The sequence below is a fragment of the Copadichromis virginalis genome, linkage group LG6, assembly GCF_057382275.1.
Source record: "Copadichromis virginalis isolate Kocher_CV1m ecotype Utaka linkage group LG6, C_Virginalis_male_GT1.1, whole genome shotgun sequence".
Taxonomy (NCBI): domain Eukaryota; kingdom Metazoa; phylum Chordata; class Actinopteri; order Cichliformes; family Cichlidae; genus Copadichromis; species Copadichromis virginalis.
The window spans coordinates 15,595,784-15,614,429 of NC_140623.1; the positions used below are offsets into that span (position 1 = coordinate 15,595,784).

Consider the following 18,646-nt stretch of genomic DNA (forward strand, 5'->3'; position numbering starts at 1 on the left):
CCATGTGAAAGACCAGATTCATGAAAAGAAAACCGTCTGAAGCGTAAAATGCAATATCCTGGGAAAACACATCATAAAAGTTTAATGTATTTGTTGCAAAAATGCCTTTAAAGAGCTGTTTTATTATTGCCCCACCACAAGAATCCTGTCTTTATTACTGGTTCATGTCACTAATTCTCAGTTACAGTGACGAAAAAACATTTTTATCACTGGAAATGAGGAAATACGTACACATGCAAATCAAATTATCCTAAAGAAACTCGGTAGCACAAAAAAGCCCAAGAGAAACTTTTTTATTACAAATTATTTACTTACAAATGTTTTAGATTAGATTATACATTTCTCTGAAAATTATACCTAAAGTTCTGTTTATTAACAGGGTGGCCAAAGTTTACAGACAGCACACAGAAACAATCATGAATATATATCATGAGAAAATGACAAAAATCTGGAGCTGGTTCAGGAATAGAGACAGCAGAAACAGTACAATCTGTATAAACTTCGTACCAGTGAGGAATTCCTGAACTGCATTTTGGTTTTGAGAGATAGCTGCACTAACCCAGTCTTTCTTTTAGCTTCAAAAGTATTAAAGTATTAAATTGAAGGAATAAAATGTATTCTGTTTCTCACTGGGATTTATTGAGAGATTATATGAAAAGGGGAGGCAAAAAGGCCTGGATTCAAAATACCATTTTTTATTATTCCAGGAAGCAGCTAACATAGCTAACCGCAGAAAAATATTGCCTTTCTTTGGTTATTAAAGTTAAATCAACCATGAAAAAGTTTCCATTTAGAAGCTGCAACCAACTGCAATAACAAAGTGTTTCATTTTCTGCTCATATACATGTTTACAATAAAACATTCGGTAATTAATTGCTGACTAGAACATCTGCTCTTTTTCAGACATGTACATAACAAGGATATAATGCAAGACAGGTTTCAGTCCGGGTTTTCCAGATATTAATTTAGTATTTTTACTGAAGTGAGTTACGATTTCGCCCGGAATGCAAACCACTACAATAACTTCAATAGGATATTATTGTGTTGTATTACTGTATCACCCCTTAAAACCCTACAAGTGGACAATGAGACTATTATGGAAATGATACCAGGAATATATCTGAATATCAGCAAAATCACAACCAAACTGTGCAGTGTCTCCCAAAAAAATCTTCAAAAGGTGAATCGTAAATGAAAGTGATGTCACTTAAAATCTTTGGCTATACCTGTATTTCTGCCTCTAAAAGGCTAGCAGTGAGGGGTCCTGATTCAAGTCTGATCCCCCCAACTCCAGTGTCTGAGACAACTGGTGAGGCACTGGGGGTCCTTATAGTGAGCGAAGACAGTGATGGGGAGAAATTAGGTGTCATAGCTGAAGGGGTAAGTCCAGTGTTCCTGGCTAAGGGGGAATAAGCATATTTCCGGTAAGAGGGTCGTCTGACGATGCTTGGCACACGCCCTGGCTTTCGTGGAGGAACGGTCCTTATGCCCTGCTGTGCTACCCCTGTTATAAGAGGTGGTGGGTACATGAGACAACTCGATTCTGCTGCTAAGTCCTCACGGCCACCTTCAAGTTCCTCATCAGGGAGCATCCCAATATCAGTAAATACGGAGGCTAGAGTCTGGAAACGGGGTTCCCAGTCCAAAAGGTAGTCCCAGCAGTAGCTACCTTGCAACTCCTCGTCTAGAAACACCAGTGAGGAGAGAGAATCTGCAGAAGCCTGGGCTTCAGAAAGGGGGGCGAACCCTTTTATCCCCATGTTCTCCTTTAAATCTCTCATCCTGAGTATTCCAGGAAGTAGTCCCTCGCCGCCTCCTTCCTCTTTGAAGTGGTAGAGACTTTCTGTGCTGGCTATCCCTGAGACTAAACATTTATTGACTGATAAGATGTGCTCTGGTCCTACATCGATGGAACTGCAAGAGATATTATCTCCTAGTAAGGCAGAGTCTGGGATCTCTGTGGACTTCTGGGCAGATTCGTTTCTTTTACGGCAGGGGTATTCGTTGATCCACTTGATCTCCTGGTCCTCGGCTGTCTCGCCTTCCGCTGAACCTCGCCCGCTCGAGTCTGATGGATTATATGGGTTTGAGATGTCCATTTTAGTCACCATGATGCTTGGGCGTGTAATGTCATGCAAAGACATGGAACTTTGTGTTTGGTTATTATGTCTCGTGAGCGAGCTTGTGCCATGGCTCAAGTGCGTAGCAATGGCAGCAGCCTTTCTGATGGCTGCATCTTTGAGCTTACATCTGAGAACCAAGCTCACAAAAAGGATAAGCAGAAAGAGAAACATGATTAATGAAACAGTCAAACTGAGCATATGAGTATCCAGGGGGACTCCAGTTAGTGCTTCAGCTGAACTAGAGATATTGACAAAAACCAGGCAGGTTGTAGTCCTGGAGCCTAATCTAGGACTAGCTGCAGAAACAACCAGTTCTACCATGTCCTGGCTGCCTGCCCTATGATACACAGGACCAGAAACAAAGATAGCCCCAATTGTTCTGTTAATGGAGAAAAAAGGTGATGAATTCACAAGTGAGTACTCCACCACCCCGTCCACACCTCCATCATGGTCCATTGCCATCACGTAACCGACCGTATCACCAGGCTTGATGTTTTCTGGCAACAGAAAGTGATACTGCTTCTGGGTAAAGACCGGACTAAATTCATCCACTCCCTTGATATTTACTTGGACTCTCACTGTAGCAGCTTTGTCACCTTTATCTCTGGCTTCCACTATAAAACAGTACTCGCTTTCTCGTTCGTAGTCAAAGGTTTGTCTGGTGTGAATGTCGCCTGTCAGGGGATCGATGGCAAAGGCCTCCTTCCTCTCTGGGTTACCACTGCCATAGTTCATGAAGCAGGAGGACATAACAGAGTAGGTGAGCTGCCCATAAGGGCCTAAGTCATTGTCAACAGCGTGAACAGAACATACATGGGTAAATGCAGGGAGGTTCTCCAGCACAGAACAGTTAACTGTAGGAAACATGAAATATGGGGTATTGTCATTCTCATCCAACACCGCGATGAAGACAATCGTAAATGCCACTTTATGGTTTTCAGATGATTTGCCACCATCCGATGCTCTGATGGTGAGGATGTATTTCGAGTCTTTTTCATAGTCGAGAGAGTTGTTGACTACTAAGAGGCCAGACTGAGGATCAAGCTTAAGGTGACCTTTACTGTTCCCAGAAATTATATCATACCGCACCAGGCCATTGGTTCCGAGGTCAGGATCGTGGGCACTGACCTGGACTAGTTTGGTACCTAACTGGCTGTTTTCACTTACTTGTGCATGGTACTCTGTGCTGGAAAACACAGGGACATTGTCATTGCAGTCTGTTACAGTCACCATGACGACGGTAGAGCTGTTCAGTGGAGGCATTCCTCGATCAGAAACGCTCACTGTTAATGCATAGCTCTCAGTAGTTTCACGGTCTAAAGCGTTGCAAAGAACAAGCTTTCCAACATTTTTAATCTGATTCTCAATCTGAACCATTTTTACTTCCAGACAGAATCTTTTCTCCTCATTTCCTCCGGTGATGGTATAGTCCAAATAGGTATTTTCAGGGCTCCAGTCTTGGTCCTCTGCAGAAAGAGTCAGCAGGGTAGTGTCTATAGGCGTGTCCTCCGGGACGGTGAGTGTGTATATGTCCTGGTAAAACGAAGGTTCGTGGTCGTTGGTGTCCAAAATCAGCACGTCTATGGAGGTAACGGTGGAGTGCATAGGATCTCCTCCATCTCTTGCTTCAACCAGAAGATGGATCAGGTTGCTGTTTGTGATGGCCTTTAAGGGCTTGTTAGTAAAAATAGACCCTGCAAAATAGAATATATTCCCATCAGTTAATGAGTTGCTTTAAAGGACCAGTTGATATTGTTGTATTGATAATGGTTCTAACATTCATGACTGTTACTAAAGGCAGTAACAGTCACAAACAGGACTATTAGCATATAATCATAGGCTTAAAATAAAGGCTAAATTAATATAAAGGCTTTATTCACATCTTTGTTTTTCAACAAGGGGAAATAATTTTTTTTTTTTTTTTACAATACATGCCAAATATTGCAAAACTCTTTAACTCTTTGGAAGTTTAGCCCATAGTTTAGTACTTTGGTTTTGGTTTGGCCTGCAGTCTTCCCAGCTATGACCATCTATGACAGAAATACATTGCTGCATCTAATAATAAGTTTTAATATATATACTGGCAAGCACGGGAACAAAGATAAAACTTCAGGTAGTCAGTAACATGATTCAAAATGTTGTGGATCCGAATGTCTGAAACCACATGTAAAAACATGACCAACAAATCTGGTAATAATCAGATATTTTGACAACCCTTAAAACAGAACATAGTAAAACAAGAACACTGAGAGCACAACTCCACCGAAGGCCAGGGGCTAAACTAAAACTTAGATGTTTTTATTACAACATGCTGACGTCAGCCTGCTTTCATTACAATATGACGACATCAGCCTGTTACGGTGTCTTTGTGACATCATAAGGCGTTACATTGAAAACCTAAAGAGTAAGTTGTACAGCTCCCTCCATGCCCTTTCATACGATATATTACTCAAAATGGTTACTTGAAATTATTTTTCCAAGGTCAACTTTGATCTTTGGCGCTAACAACAAAGGTCAAATGTTTAGCCAACCAAGGCAGTCATGCCACCCGAGGTCTAATATGAGGTTGTGGAATTTGAAGACGATCTATAAAAAAATGTGGGTAAAATAAAGTTTTACTGACTTTAGTGTGACCATGAGTTGGAGCTGTTTTTGGTATCTACCCCTCCTCCTCTCGGTAGGGAGAACAATAGAATATTTTTGTAAAGCAAGATTTGTTAGACGAAAAGTAATCAGAAGATCACTACATCAAGCCCGACGGACAGAAAACTTCATCACAGATATAGAAATGACTAAATCAAGTGTAATCTGTAAAGCACCCATAGTGATTTCTAAACAAACTGTTCTTCTCTCAGCTTATGGTAGCAACCGAAATGTGTATACAAGAAAACAAAGACTAGAGATAATGACTCTGCCATGGAAGAAAAATCCACAGTGCAACATGCTGGTGGGAACTTTCAAGGGTTTTTTTTGGTTATTTTGGAGTTGGTCACTTTCCCTGAATGGACTTCATCTGACCCAGGAGGAGCAGCACAACACCAGATGCTTCATTTTTCTTTGTGAAGATGGATTAACAGACTCAATGCAGCAGAATAATGATCCCAATGCACACTGGATATTTCAAGAAGCACTCGGAGACTAAGAAAGGTGGACAATCCTGATATGAAAAGAAGCTCATATCAGGAAGCAAATAAATACATGGTTATATGGTCATTTAGACCAAAATATTCTTCACTGAATTCAAAGACCTGGCCTTCAGTTTAAGAAATATACAGTTGAAGGATTTGCTCCTCTTAAGATCAGTGTATTGTAACAATCTATCAATTTATTAAGGGTTAAATCAAAACTACCGTGGTCATTAGACACAGCATTGCAACATTATTTCCATGTGCTGACTGGAAGGGCAATTTTCTTGGTGAAATGCAACAAAGTGTCTGTTCATCTAATTTATTATTCCACTTCAGTGCCACTTAAGGTTTTCTACAGGACGATTGCATTCACTCTGAGGCTCTACTCTAACAGAGACACACCGTACCACAGAAAACACCATACTCGGCAACATTGCTGCAAATTTCCATTAGTGCATCTCACCACAAAACAGGGCAAATGCATTTCTCTGATATTAAATTTGGGGTTCAAACCTGGTAAAAGCCCATAAATTACTCTTAAGTGAAAGAGAACTGGCCAGAACTGAGGGGAGCTGGTTTGGTTTCAGCTATGTAGGATTTATCTTCTTTCTTGGGTTTAGGGATTCTTAAAAGGGAGATAATAACACAGGCACGGCTCATCCAAAGCACTCTATCTTGCTGACTTCTAATCGGCTTTTTTTCGCTCTTGTCCAAGAACCTCACTAGCACAAGACTTCAAAAATATATTTCCACATTGCTAAAATGCTACTGGCAGAAGAAAAAGTCCAAGTATCATTTCCTGCTGTATCCTGAGCTGCTCCCAGTCAGGTTTTCAGTGTGCCGTTGGTTAAGGCATGCATGACTTTAACTGTGCAAGTAAAGATACCTTCAATGTAGAGAGCAACTCCTAAATATAGAAATCATACCACTAGACAGTCATAACATTTGATATCAGTAGAGTATGAGTATAGAGTATAGTAACTCTGGTATACTTAGATACTGCATGTGCCATATACATGTGCGCAAAGAGTATAGAGTAATCGTTTGCTGTCAGTGTTCATACATCATGTATGGGAGCACTTTCCCTTTTCATGAGTTGCACCGTTCCTTACCATCCTCTGGCTGGATGTAAAAGCCTTGCAGGGGAGATGAAAGCAGTCTGTAGTTGATCTTGCCATTGAGTTCAGAATCTCTGTCGGTAGCTGACACGGACACGACAAACGTGTCTGCTGAGACCAGCTCTGATAACTCCACCTCCAAGAGAAAAACAAAGAGCAAATCACATCTGCAGAAAGTTTTCTGAATCTACTGAAAGTTTTTACTCTTTACATATTCCACCTCCTTTTCTAACTTTCATTCAATTAGGCCACGGGCTTTTAGGAAAATGATCCAATCCAAACTTTGATGAGTTATTATATATGTGGTGCTGGTATATGGTATATAAGGTGCTGTCCAGAAGAGCGCAGGCCTCTGCTAGAGGGGGGAATATTTATTTTATATCTATATATCTATATATATGGGGGAATATTTTGAGTACCACATAATTAAGATTATGAATGCTTTCAACCATCTGACTGAAAAATCTTGTATCTGCACCTGGTAGGAGTCCTGGGTGAACGCTGGAGCGTTGTCATTGACATCGAGCACTTGAACTTTAACCTCTCCATTGGTCTGGTGAATTGAGTCAGATGCCCAGACCGTCAGAGTGTACTCTGTCTGCTCCTCATAGTCCAGGGCTCGAGTCAGGGTAATGACGCCAGTATACCGGTCGATAGCAAAGGGAATATTGGTGCTGCTGTTGTCTGAGAAGCTGTAGGTGATAGTCGAGCTCAGGTCAACGTCATTTGCAGTCACTTGGGTCACCATGTATCCTGCTGGCAGATCTAGGCAGAGAATAGCAGATTGTAGTTTAAACTACAATGAACTTGGATTTAAATCTTGTCCTACAAAAACTGTAAGTATTGATGTACTGAAGAGATTCTGCCATTCAAAGAAATGGAAGAGCAGTGCATTGACAGGAGTTAGGCTTACTCTCAGTTATAAGTACAGGATCCATGGGGGGAATGGCAGGGCTGTTGTCGTTGACATCTACCACTTGGACCCTAACGGTGGCGGTGCTGCTCAGTGGAGGATTCCCCCTGTCTGCTGCCTGTAGAACCAGCCTTTAATATAGAAAGGTAGGAAATTAGCAAATAATACAACTGAGCTTTAGTCAAATTCTCAAATCCATTTTTCAGCTGAGCGGGCCTGTTGACTCAGAGTAAAACAGAGTTTCTTGGTTACACCCACAATCACAAAGATATAATCCTGTTTTATTGTAATGTGGAGGAGGAAAAGTTAGTCAAGTCTTATTCCTTTCTGCCTTTCAAAGAAATGGAAGACCAGTGCAGTGAAGAGGGTTAGGCTTACTGTCAGTTGTAACTACAGGCTCCATGGGTGGCTTAATTCAGATTTATTACGTTGTCTTGGCCCCTTCTTGTAAAAGAGACAAATCAGTACTTTGTAAAAAAAACCCAAAAAAACCCCCCAAACTGCTGCTACCTTGAATCCTGAAAATCTTCACCTGTAGTCATGGTAGAAAAAAGTACGCCCTCTTTCAGTTCTAACATTTTACAAATAAAAATAAAATAAAAATAATCTGGTCCTTAGCAGGTCTTAAGATCAGATAAATACAACCTCAGATGAGCAACAACACATTACACCATATCATTAGTTATTTATCAAAACTAAGCCAAACAGTGTGTGAAAAACCTCAGCACACTCCATCATTCAGTAGCTTGTAGCACCAACTTTGGCAGCAACAACCTGAACTAATCGTTTTTGTATGACTTTATCAGCCTCTCACATGGTAGTGGAGGAAATTTGGCTCATTCTGCAATGTTTTTTCAGCTTATTGAGGTTTGAGGTACTTTGTTTGTGCACAGCTCTCTTAAGGTCCTGCCACAGCATTTCTATCAGTGTGAGGTCTGGACTTTCACTGAGTCACTGCAACGCCTTCATTCTTTTCCCTTTTGTTTTGTAGATTTGCTGCTGTGCTTGGGATCTATTTCCTGTTACATGACCCAATTTCAGACTTCACCTGTCAGGCACATGGCCTCATATTTGAGTCTAGATGACTTGGTATACGAGGTGCCCAGGTCCCAAATCACCACACACTTGACTATTGCTAATATGCTGTGTGTGGTTTTCACCTAACAAGACATTTGATCTTATCTGTCCAGCAGACATTGTTCCAGAAGTTTTGCAGCTCAGGAGGCAGAGTGGGTGCAATATGCCCCGTTTTGTGATTTATCTGATATTGTATTTATCCGAGCTTAAGACCTGCTAAGAACCAGATCATTTTTATTATATCCTGATACGTAAAAGCTTAGAAATGAAAGAAGGTGTATCTTCTTTTCACCAGGACTGTAGGAAGATTGTAAAATGCCACCAAAATAATTGCTGTACTACGCCAGTTAAAATGCTTTAACATTTACGAAGAAGTGAAGTAGAAGAAACATGCAACTGTAGCTGATTCCATTTTGGAAGTAGAATCAATTTTATGTGTGCAATAAAGTTTTACTTAATATTTTTTATTGAGCAGTTTGAGCATACTTGTATGATGGAGTGATCTCGCGGTCCAGTAAAACATTGGTCGCAAGGATTCCTCGTACAGAGTCCAAAATGAAAGCTCCATTAAGGTTACCAGAGAGAATGGAGTATTCAATCTGGCCGTTCATGCCGCTGTCAGCATCGGAGGCAAACACCTGTTCAAAATATGAGAAGCGGTCAGTATTAGAGGGATCACTGCATGCATCTCACATCAATGAGGGCGTTATTACCGAAAGTTTACCTGCATAATGTAGGTATTGTGCACTTGGCCCTCCCAGACAGCTGTCCTGTAGCTGCTGTGTTCAAACTGTGGTGCGTTGTCATTGATGTCCACCAGAGTGATGGAGACCCTGCAGTGAGCTGTCTGCAGCCCACTGTCAGCCAGCACCACCAGCTGGATGTGGGGGTTCACCTCAAAGTCCAGAGAGTAATCCTTCTGCACTCGGATTTCACCTACATAAGACGGTAACATGAAGGTAAAAGCTGCACTCAAAAGGAAGTACAGCTCAGTTAATATCAAGCCAATAAGGTTTATTTTTAAAAACACAAATCATAATCTTAATTGACATCTTACTTCACGCCCTTCTGTGAACAGGGCCTTTTCCTCTTTGGCCTCTTTTCACCAAATAATAGAAAAGTCATGGTAAAGTAGTGGAAAGAAAAACACAGCTTTCAATCTGACAACAAAAGTGTCGACAGAAGTACTTTTAGGTTCAAGTTTTTGTGGTGAACGTTCAGTCCAACATCAGTATGAGATTGTGTATTTGACTTGGTGTGTCTGCACGGTTACTTTATGTAGACGTGAGTCAAAAAAAGGAATTTGGGGGAAAATATGATAAAATCATACATGGTTTTGAAATACGTATGTATTAAAAAATGCAGAAGGACCAGAAAAGCTGATTTTTTTTTGTTTTTTGAAAAGGGGTAATTTAGGGATAATACAAAAAACTAACAGAAAACCTAAATTGCGGGATTAGACGGTTTTATTGGTTAAAAAGTTGTATTTAGAAATTAACATTTTAATTACCAGTGTGACGGTTAATGGAGAAAACCTGGTTCTCGTTGCCGCTAAATATGGTGTATGTTATTCTTTGTCTGCTGCTGCTTTGGTCGTTGGCCTCCACCTTTGCAATCCAAGTGCCTTTAGAAAGAAAAAGACAAAAACAATGACTGAGCTGTTCAGTGGTATCGGTGAAAACAAGACAAACAGATACAACGTACCAGCTCTGCTGTTCTCCTTGACACTGGCGTTGTAGACTTTGCTTGTGAACTGCAGTCCTTCGTGTTCTCCCTTCAGATGGATAAAAACCAGGCAGGTAGAGGTCAGAGCAGGATGTCCTCTGTCTGAAACGACAACTTGCAGCTTCCTCCCAGAGAAACCCGCTCTCACTCGTCTTCTCAGCGAAATCTCTCCAGTCTCTGTGTTGATGTCAAACAGATTGTCCTCGTCTGATAACGCATAATGTATCGTCCCATTCTCACCCTGATCCCCATCTGCTGCTGTCACTGTGGTAACTATCTGGTTCGCCAGCGTCCTCATGGAAACCCACGCGTTGAAGGGAGTCTGCTCACAGACCGGCATGTTGTCGTTCACGTCCTCCACCTGTATGGTGACCGACGCCAAAGAGCTCAGCGGTCCCTGAGTGCATCCATCGGTAGCGACAGCTCTGAGGCTGTACTGAGCTCTGCTCTCTCGGTCCAGAGACCTGGTGGTGCGGATCGCTCCCGTGAAGGCGTCGATTAAAAAGGCCCCTTGGCTGTTATCATCTGTCAGGGAGTAGGTCACTTCCCCGTTAGACCCTTCGTCAGGATCCGACGCACTTACACGCAGGACTTCAGCTCCTGCGGGGAGGCCCTCGCTGATAGAGGCATGATAGTTCTTGCGGGTAAAGGAAGGGATGTTATCGTTCTGGTCCAGCAGCACCAGATGGAGCTGGGTGAAGGAGCTGAGTGGGGTGGGGCCATAGTCACGGGCCTGGATGGTGAGTGTGTAATTCTGCATTTCCTCCCGGTCAAGGACCTGTGTGGTGCTAATGGCTCCGGTGTGACTGTTGATGGTGAACCGACCTCTGTAGTCCTCACCTGCAGACAATCAGAGATGACATCAGTGGAAAGGAAATAAAGGATAATTCCACTTTAACTTTGGCCACTCGACTCAACAATGCACTTTTGATGTCTTGAAAGCAAGCAGTCAGACATTCATCCATTTAGAATTTTGCTTGCTTCATTTATCTGAAGGTCAGACTAAATGTATGCTGCTAATGGTCTCTCCAAGCAGAAACATTATATGCACACAGCTCAATATTGAACCAAGAAGTTAGTAGATAAGCTGTGCTTGTCCCTTCACTACAGACAGTTTGTGCAAGTCTTTAACTGTTAAATAAATGATATGCTCTAAAATACTGGACTACCCACAAGTTACGCACCTACAAGAGCTGCTCAGACTGCATCAGCACTCAACTAACCTGCTCTGCAACTTTGCCTGAGCTGCCACTTTATGCGAGCCAATAATGGACTTGTTGCAAAGGTGGCATCATTACAGTAGTAGCCTTGAATTCACTGAATGACGGCATGAAGTACAGGTAAAACTTTCAAGTTGCTTGAAATACAAAACAAGGTCTGATCTTCTCACCAACTATGGAGTAGTGAATGGTGCCATTTTCTCCATGATCTGGGTCAGAGGCCTGGGCGGTGTGGATGACCCCAGGAGGAAGGTTTTCCGGGATGCTGATGCGGAAGGATGACTGCATGAACTCTGGGGGGTTGTCGTTGTCATCCAGCACAGAGCACATCACCGTCGTCGTGCTCGAAAGTGGCCGAGCGCTGCTGTCACGAGCCTGGACTGGAGATAGGAACAGAAAGGAAGGACACAGAGGCTTCCTCACCAGTTCTTTTTTAATTATTTACTAAAATATTCAAATGCTTGACACCCACAGGCTTTATAATAAGTACTGATGTTTTAAACAACAAGTGCCTAATACTATTAGCATGTTCTTTAGACCCTTTTTTCTATTTTTCTTTGGCATGTTTTAAATAGCATCCAAATAGCACCAAAAGCAAAGTGTAGCTATTGTAAACCTGATGTCTTAATGTCTGAATGTCTCAGATATGTCACACGCTGTTATTTTAATAACTCATTCAACACTAGAGTATAATTTTAAAAAGCCATGCTGTACACATTATATGTAACAATTTTACTCAAGATTCTTTCTTACAACACAGCAATGAGGCAATTATTGGCTGTGTTGCCAGTGTGGCCAGATTGGATGTTTAATAGCAGTAAAAACTCCAAAATCAGTCAACGGAAAATAATGAGACACAGCTTTTAACACATGCTGACAAGAATTTTTTTATTTCTTTCCAATTCATTTCAGTGTTTCCCAATAAGCCCTGTGAGATTTTGGCGTGGCTTCTAAATATTCAGGCCTTCCTGTTATTATATTTAATTACTGGGACTTTATTTTTAATTATACTGGCAACTGTACAAATATTATGGTAAAACATGTGAAAACATTTCACCAAACGCTGGTGAATCTGTTGAATGTAATTAGTGCACGCACCCATGTGAGAGCGAAAGCAAACTCTCGAAAAGACAGAAGGGTGTAGCGGTGCAGTCAGAAGAGGTTAGCTATACTGTAGCTCAGCCCTTTAACAGTCTTCTGTTTCCTTAACATAAATCAATCTGCTGAATAACGTTGCTTTAACGGAGAAAGTCGACCTTAAATTCTTTACGGCTTTGCCGGTGAAGCGTGACAAAGGAGAAGGTACAGAATGAAAGTATTTGTATAACCCTTCAGATGCAGGCTCTCACCCAATTATCGTTGTGAGTGTGTGGCTAAGCAAGCAAGGTCGTGATATGAAAGGAATCAAATTCCTCTGTTTACACAGCTGTTGTCACATTAGCTGGGATGTCTTTGAAACCAGTTTTCCTCAGGACATCTTGATCATAGCCATTAGTGATGCAATAACAGGGCAGCTCAACACAAACATCACCTCCATACAGACTGCCTCATCAGCAGATTGTATCTTCTGCCTGACAGGCTGTAATTGAACAATTACAGAAATTTGCACTGACTTTAAGTACTGTGCAAAAGCCTTGAGCCACCCCTTATTTCTTTATATTTTGTGTCTTGAGCAATAGTTCTCCAGGTCTTTCTGGAGGTTTTTCAAAGTCTTTTTGCTAAACATTGGCTGCTTTTTCACTCATTCTCAGTTTCATTTTCCCTTTGTTTCTAGCGCCCTGCCACAAAAACACATCTCATCGTTGGTTATATCCACAAAAAATACCAAACATAACACATTTGACAGGAATAGTAATGTATTTTTGCACCAACAAGATGATTCTTAAAGACCTGTTGGCTGAAAACTTAGTGTGCACCACGTTCTTATAAAATCTGAGGAAACTGGAGGAAAAAAGAAGAAATGGCAAGAGTAAGAAACTATCTGCAGGAGATGAACAGAATCTAAAAGTCATGTCCTTAACAAATCGGAAAACAATCCAGCAAAGACCTGACAAAGCACCTGAGAGATGTATCTGTCCCTTCAGTTGATCCATCTGCTGTTCACTAAAGCTTCATCAGAAATGGTCTTATTGGCTTTCAAGAAGCTATTCTTAAAGAATAGAAACAGGAGAAAAGGTTGAAGTTACAGAAAAACTAGAATGAAAATCAGGTCTTATGGAGTGATATGAAAATGAATTTGAAATCTTTGGCTCAAATCATCTTAATATGTGGGGAAGAAGTCAGAACAGAGATCCAACAGTGAGTGTCTACAGCCATCTGTAAAACACGGTGGAGCCTCAGTCATGGTCTGCGGCTGCATTCCAACCAGTTATGGACGTAGAAATGTACCGTCAGGTATTGTTCAACTATGCAATATTATCTGAAAAGTATCTGATTGACAATGATACCAAACAGACTGCCAATGCAGTCAAAGCATACCTGCATAGAAAAACACACCATTAAACACCATCAGTCTTGGATTGGCCTCCCCAGAGCCCGGACCTCAACATTACTGAAGCAGTGTGGTATCATCTTGACAGAGAACCGAAAAAAAGGCAGCCAACATCCAAGGAAGAGCTCTAGATGTCCTTCAACAAGCCTGGAGAATTATTCCTGAAGACTACTTAAAGCATTAGAAGAAAACTTTTTTACACGTTTCAACAAACTCCTCCACCTATTTCCCAAGACTTTTGCCCAATGCTGTACGACTGACTGGCGCGTTTGTCACGACACTTGACAAACACAAGATTTCCTTTTACCACTGTTGTTGTATTAGATTGCTCTGATTTATTACAGAAAAAAATCCATTTTGGTGATGAGTTACTTAGTTTCTGAGCATAATTCTGATGTCTTCAGTGTTATCATTCTGGAAGTCATTAAACATGTGACTTTTACTGCATTGTTTTGCACAACTGCCGATTTTCCCTTGAGTTTGTTAACCCTGAACTTATAATTAAACTTTCTCATTTTTGTTAATAGATACGTGCTTTACTTCTGGCTTTTATTGTTGAAAACTGTTATTTAAAATGTTATTGCTCAGGACTAACAGATGTTTGCTTATGTGTCCTACCTCTGAGAGTAAAATGCTGCTGCTGCTCTCTGTCCAGGTAGGAGGTGGTGGTAATCAGGCCGGTGTACGGGTTGATGCTGAAGAGCTCATAGCCGGGACCCGGCAGCAGACTGTACCACACCACAGCGTTCTCCTCTGAGGACATGAACACAGGAGGCGAATGTAAATGCTGTCACAGACCTCAAAACAAATGCTCAAGCAAAAAAAAAAAAAAAAGGAAAATCAAGGTTAATAGAAAAAAAAAATCAACTTGATCATATATCAGATGATGCTGCATAATTACAGAAATCCAGTGATTTACATTACAGATATGCTCCCCGACAAACGATACACGCTAGTTTCTCTATTGAAAAAAACATTTCCAGTTTCAAGTAGATATAAATGGCCTTAACACTGGTGAGACAAAAAATGTGGCTTCTCTAATGAGACTATGGATGTCAAAAACAACACAGTGCATTTTTATGCTCACGATCTCCAGAAAAACCGATACCTCTAGTCGTTGAATCGTTATCTACCTCACACATTCAACTTTAGTTCAAGTCCATTCATGTTTATTGCTGCTTCTGTTTCAGGCAGCGCTTATCTCAAGGAAAAGAGAACAATGTGGCCACTGAACTTCACAAGGCAGTTAAAACCTCAGCGAAAGCCTGCTGCTTGCAGCTTTTATGGTTCTTGTGATACGAAGCAAACGCAGAGTTCACTTCAACTTTACGTGCAAGCTGTGGTCTTGATGACCATCACAATGATGCACGTTTCACATCACGTTAGTTTCAGAAGATAGAACAAGGCGAGGAATGCGTATAGCATTTAAGGCTATGATTACTAAGATATCTTTTATGCTGATAGCAGTAAAACATTTGAATCACGGGGCATTTGCACGTTTTTGAAATTACGGTCTATTCACACACTTGTATGATGTTTTATAAGAGCATAACTCGATTACTAGACTTCTTCTGCTTAGCTTTGTTTGGTTCACTGATTTAATTTACATTGCTGTTAACTTGGTTTGCTTGGTAGGTGTCAAAACTACAAAACTCTGTCAATGTCTTCTTCATAACTCTTTTGGTGTAAACCGTGTCACTTTTGTCTCTTGTGCATAAACAACCATAAACAATTCCCACTCCGGGTACTAACAAACAAAAGTGTTCCATCAAAACATTTAAGTTTCAGCCAAAGTGCAACCCTGGCACAATGACCAAATCTTACCATCAAACCTCTTTGTAAATAATCAAACTCTTCTTTTGAACACAAAGACAGCACAGTTACTCTTTAAAAAAAAAAAATCCCTCCCAAAATCTCAACTCTTGCTTAACAAAGGGAAATCCAGAAGGCTCAGAAGTTTAGCTGTCACACTCATTCACATTGCAGCTCTTCTGTGATTGACTCCAGCACATGGAAACTTACATACATAGATCATCAGAGACACAAAACAATGGTCATCTCTGGTGAGAGTTTGCAGGGAAAAAAGCAGCACAAATGATAATCAAATAAGACTGGTGGGAGAGCAGGCCGGCCTGCCAGACGAGGCGATTTGAGGAGATGGATGAGAACGCACAGCGCCTATTGGCACAGATGGCTTGGATTATGGAAATCATGATGAGAGAGGACCTTTCAGATTTCCCAGAGGAGCTGTCTGCTTGCTGTTCTTGGACAATTCTCACCCCCAAGAATGTTAGTTCACATTGAAACCCCTCCTGTACAGGTCCCCCTGCCGCACGCCCTCCATCTCCAGTATTTAAAAAGAATCCTACTGTCAACAATGAGGAGACGAAAAGGGATGTAGAAGGCCCCGTGCGCGATGTGTTAAAATAAACAGTGTCAATGTGTAGATTTGGGAATATGATTAAAGAGTCGGGTGAATGAGATTCGGTGGGATGTGCAATGAGCAGAGCAGAAAAAACCGAAAAGCATATGAGGAAAACAGCAGGGTGTGGTTTCAATTAAACTGTTAATGGAGTGAAAAAACAGCAGAGCTGAAGTTCGACAAGGAAGCTGAGCTGCATTACGGCACATGGTACGAGAAAAAAGTAATAAACATGGACTGTTGTACTTTGTCTTGCCAGGAAAAGCTGTAGTTTTGCAATTTGGCTCCTACTTTATTTTGATGCCTTCATCTTTTCATGGTTAGCGGATTTATGGTTTTAGGCTTCATGGACATGTGCTAGTGCTGCCATCTAGGTAGCTCACAGGGAAACTGCCGTCTCCACTTTAATATCAGGGCAATTTCAAACTAAATTTAAATGCTGTGAAATATAATCAAAAATTAGGAATTTTTAAATAGTTGGAGCTCAAAATTAAATGTACACTACCTCAGTATAAATGTCCCATTTCAGCCATTATTTGTTGGTATTACCTCTGACGTATCGCCAGTCAAATGAATTATTACCTGAATCCTCATCAGTGGCAGAGACCCTGATCACTGGTTCTCCAGGGTCTCTGTTCTCTGCCACAGTGGCGGTGTAAATGGTTTGACTAAACACAGGCGCCTGGTCATTCACATCCCCGACCTCCACTGTCAGAGTCTGGGTGGAGGAGAGTGAGGGCAGGCCTTGGTCCAGCGCACGGACGGTCAGACGGTGGAAACGTTCTGTCTCATAATCCAACGGGGCAGTGAGAAGCAAGAGGCCTGAAAAAGAAGGAAGGAAATAAAAGAAGAATTAATTTTCACATTTAAAAGTGAAATGTTTGATGTTTGAATTCACTGTGAATCAGCAGACGTTCATATGTCTGATATTCATGTGGTGAGTCTGATGAGTTTTTTTTTTAGGTAAAATTTTATTTAGAATAAATTTTTTCCGCTGTGCAAAAATCACAAATACCTGTCTTCTCCTCCAGTGTGAACAAGCCTTTCTTGTTTCCAGAAATAATAGAGAAGGAAACGATCCCATTTTCACCTTGATCTCCATCTATGGCCACAAAATGATGCAGCAGACTCCCCACCTCTGCGTCCTCCATCACCTGAGCTGTGTCTGCCGATACGAACACCGGCCGGTTATCGTTCACGTCCAGCAGGAAAAGCTGAGCCGTCACCGAAGCCTGTTTACGCTCATTCTTCTCCTTCGCCTGATCTGTGGCTGTTACAGTGAATGCGAAGCTGGGGGTGCTCTCGCGATCTAAAGGTGCTGCTACAGTCAGGCTCCCCGTGTAAGGGTCGATCCGAAAGGGGAAGGGTGATGATGACCCGCTGACTTCAGCGTCAAAGGCGAGCTCATAGCGGAGGGCACTGTTTGGAAAGGTCCCGTCAGCGTCTCTGGCATGAAAAGCGTACGCCAACGATCCGACTGCAGCGTCCTCCCTCAGACCAAACATCACCAGTTTATCAGGGAACCAGGGCGTGTGGTCGTTCACATCCTCCACTATCACGCAAATCAGAACAGACACATTCACGATGGGAATGAGGCTGGCGTCCTCAGCACGAACCACGAGGAAGTACTGCATGGCAGCCTCGTAATCCAGCGGCTGGTTGATGTATATGTCACCGAAGGAGCTGTCGATCCCAAAGTGAACACTCCCGTCCCCCTCAGTGATGGAATAGTGAAATCTCCCTTTATCTGAAACATGTGCAGAGCCAATAACAGTCGCAGGCTCCGTGTCCTCCCGCACCAAAATGCGTCTCACAATTTGGCGATCGGAGCGGCCGTACGGATCTTCTAATCCATGAATCTGAAAAGCACAAAAAAAAGACAAAGTTTTAGTTTGCTATAATTACCTTTTTTCCCTCCGTTTGGATTATGGGAGGAAAGCACTTGTCCAAACCCAGCTTTACTCTTTACGGTTATTAATTTAAAGTTAGCATGAAAAGATACAAACAATAAAGCAATAAAATACTGTACTGTATAAAAATGAGTGTAAACTTCCAAAACAGTTAATGCAGTATTTTTGTAAAATCTCTTGACTTAAAGCTGATCGTTCATACTGCAATTAAATAATATGTCACTGTTTTTAAAGGTGTGGCCTAACTGGAGCACAGCCCGTACCTGTACATGAATGACTGCAGTGTCCTCCTGAGAGATGACTCCGCTGTCCCTGGCGGTCACTTTCAGAGTGTAGTACGCTTTTGCATCTTGGTTGAAGAGCTCTGTTGTTGTGATATCTCCAGTTTCGCTGTCAATCTCAAAGTGCTCCAGATCATCATCTTCGAAAGCAGACAAAAAGAGATGCGAACAGAGCGAACTGTTAATAACACAGGTCTGCAACAAAAAAACGGCACGGGATTTTCTGACTGTTTCTTAT

At 41.7% G+C, this 18,646-nt stretch overlaps 1 protein-coding gene across 1 annotated transcript in view; it reads right to left on the bottom strand.

Moving 5' to 3' along the window:
- Positions 1-278: 278 nt before the first annotated feature.
- The window catches only part of dchs2 (dachsous cadherin-related 2), a 28,670-nt gene continuing 10,302 nt past the window's right edge, over positions 279-18,646 (bottom strand). Inside the window, exons 8-20 of the mRNA XM_085458905.1 lie at positions 18,391-18,548; positions 17,233-18,076; positions 16,800-17,039; positions 14,414-14,548; positions 11,475-11,684; positions 10,064-10,924; positions 9,870-9,983; positions 9,084-9,295; positions 8,846-8,997; positions 7,283-7,413; positions 6,848-7,134; positions 6,364-6,505; positions 279-3,817 (exon numbers count right to left, since the gene is read on the bottom strand). Coding sequence (XP_085315031.1) covers positions 1,221-3,817; positions 6,364-6,505; positions 6,848-7,134; positions 7,283-7,413; positions 8,846-8,997; positions 9,084-9,295; positions 9,870-9,983; positions 10,064-10,924; positions 11,475-11,684; positions 14,414-14,548; positions 16,800-17,039; positions 17,233-18,076; positions 18,391-18,548 — 6,083 coding nt within the window. The 3' untranslated portion in view covers positions 279-1,220. The remainder of the gene's footprint in view (positions 3,818-6,363; positions 6,506-6,847; positions 7,135-7,282; positions 7,414-8,845; positions 8,998-9,083; positions 9,296-9,869; positions 9,984-10,063; positions 10,925-11,474; positions 11,685-14,413; positions 14,549-16,799; positions 17,040-17,232; positions 18,077-18,390; positions 18,549-18,646) is intronic.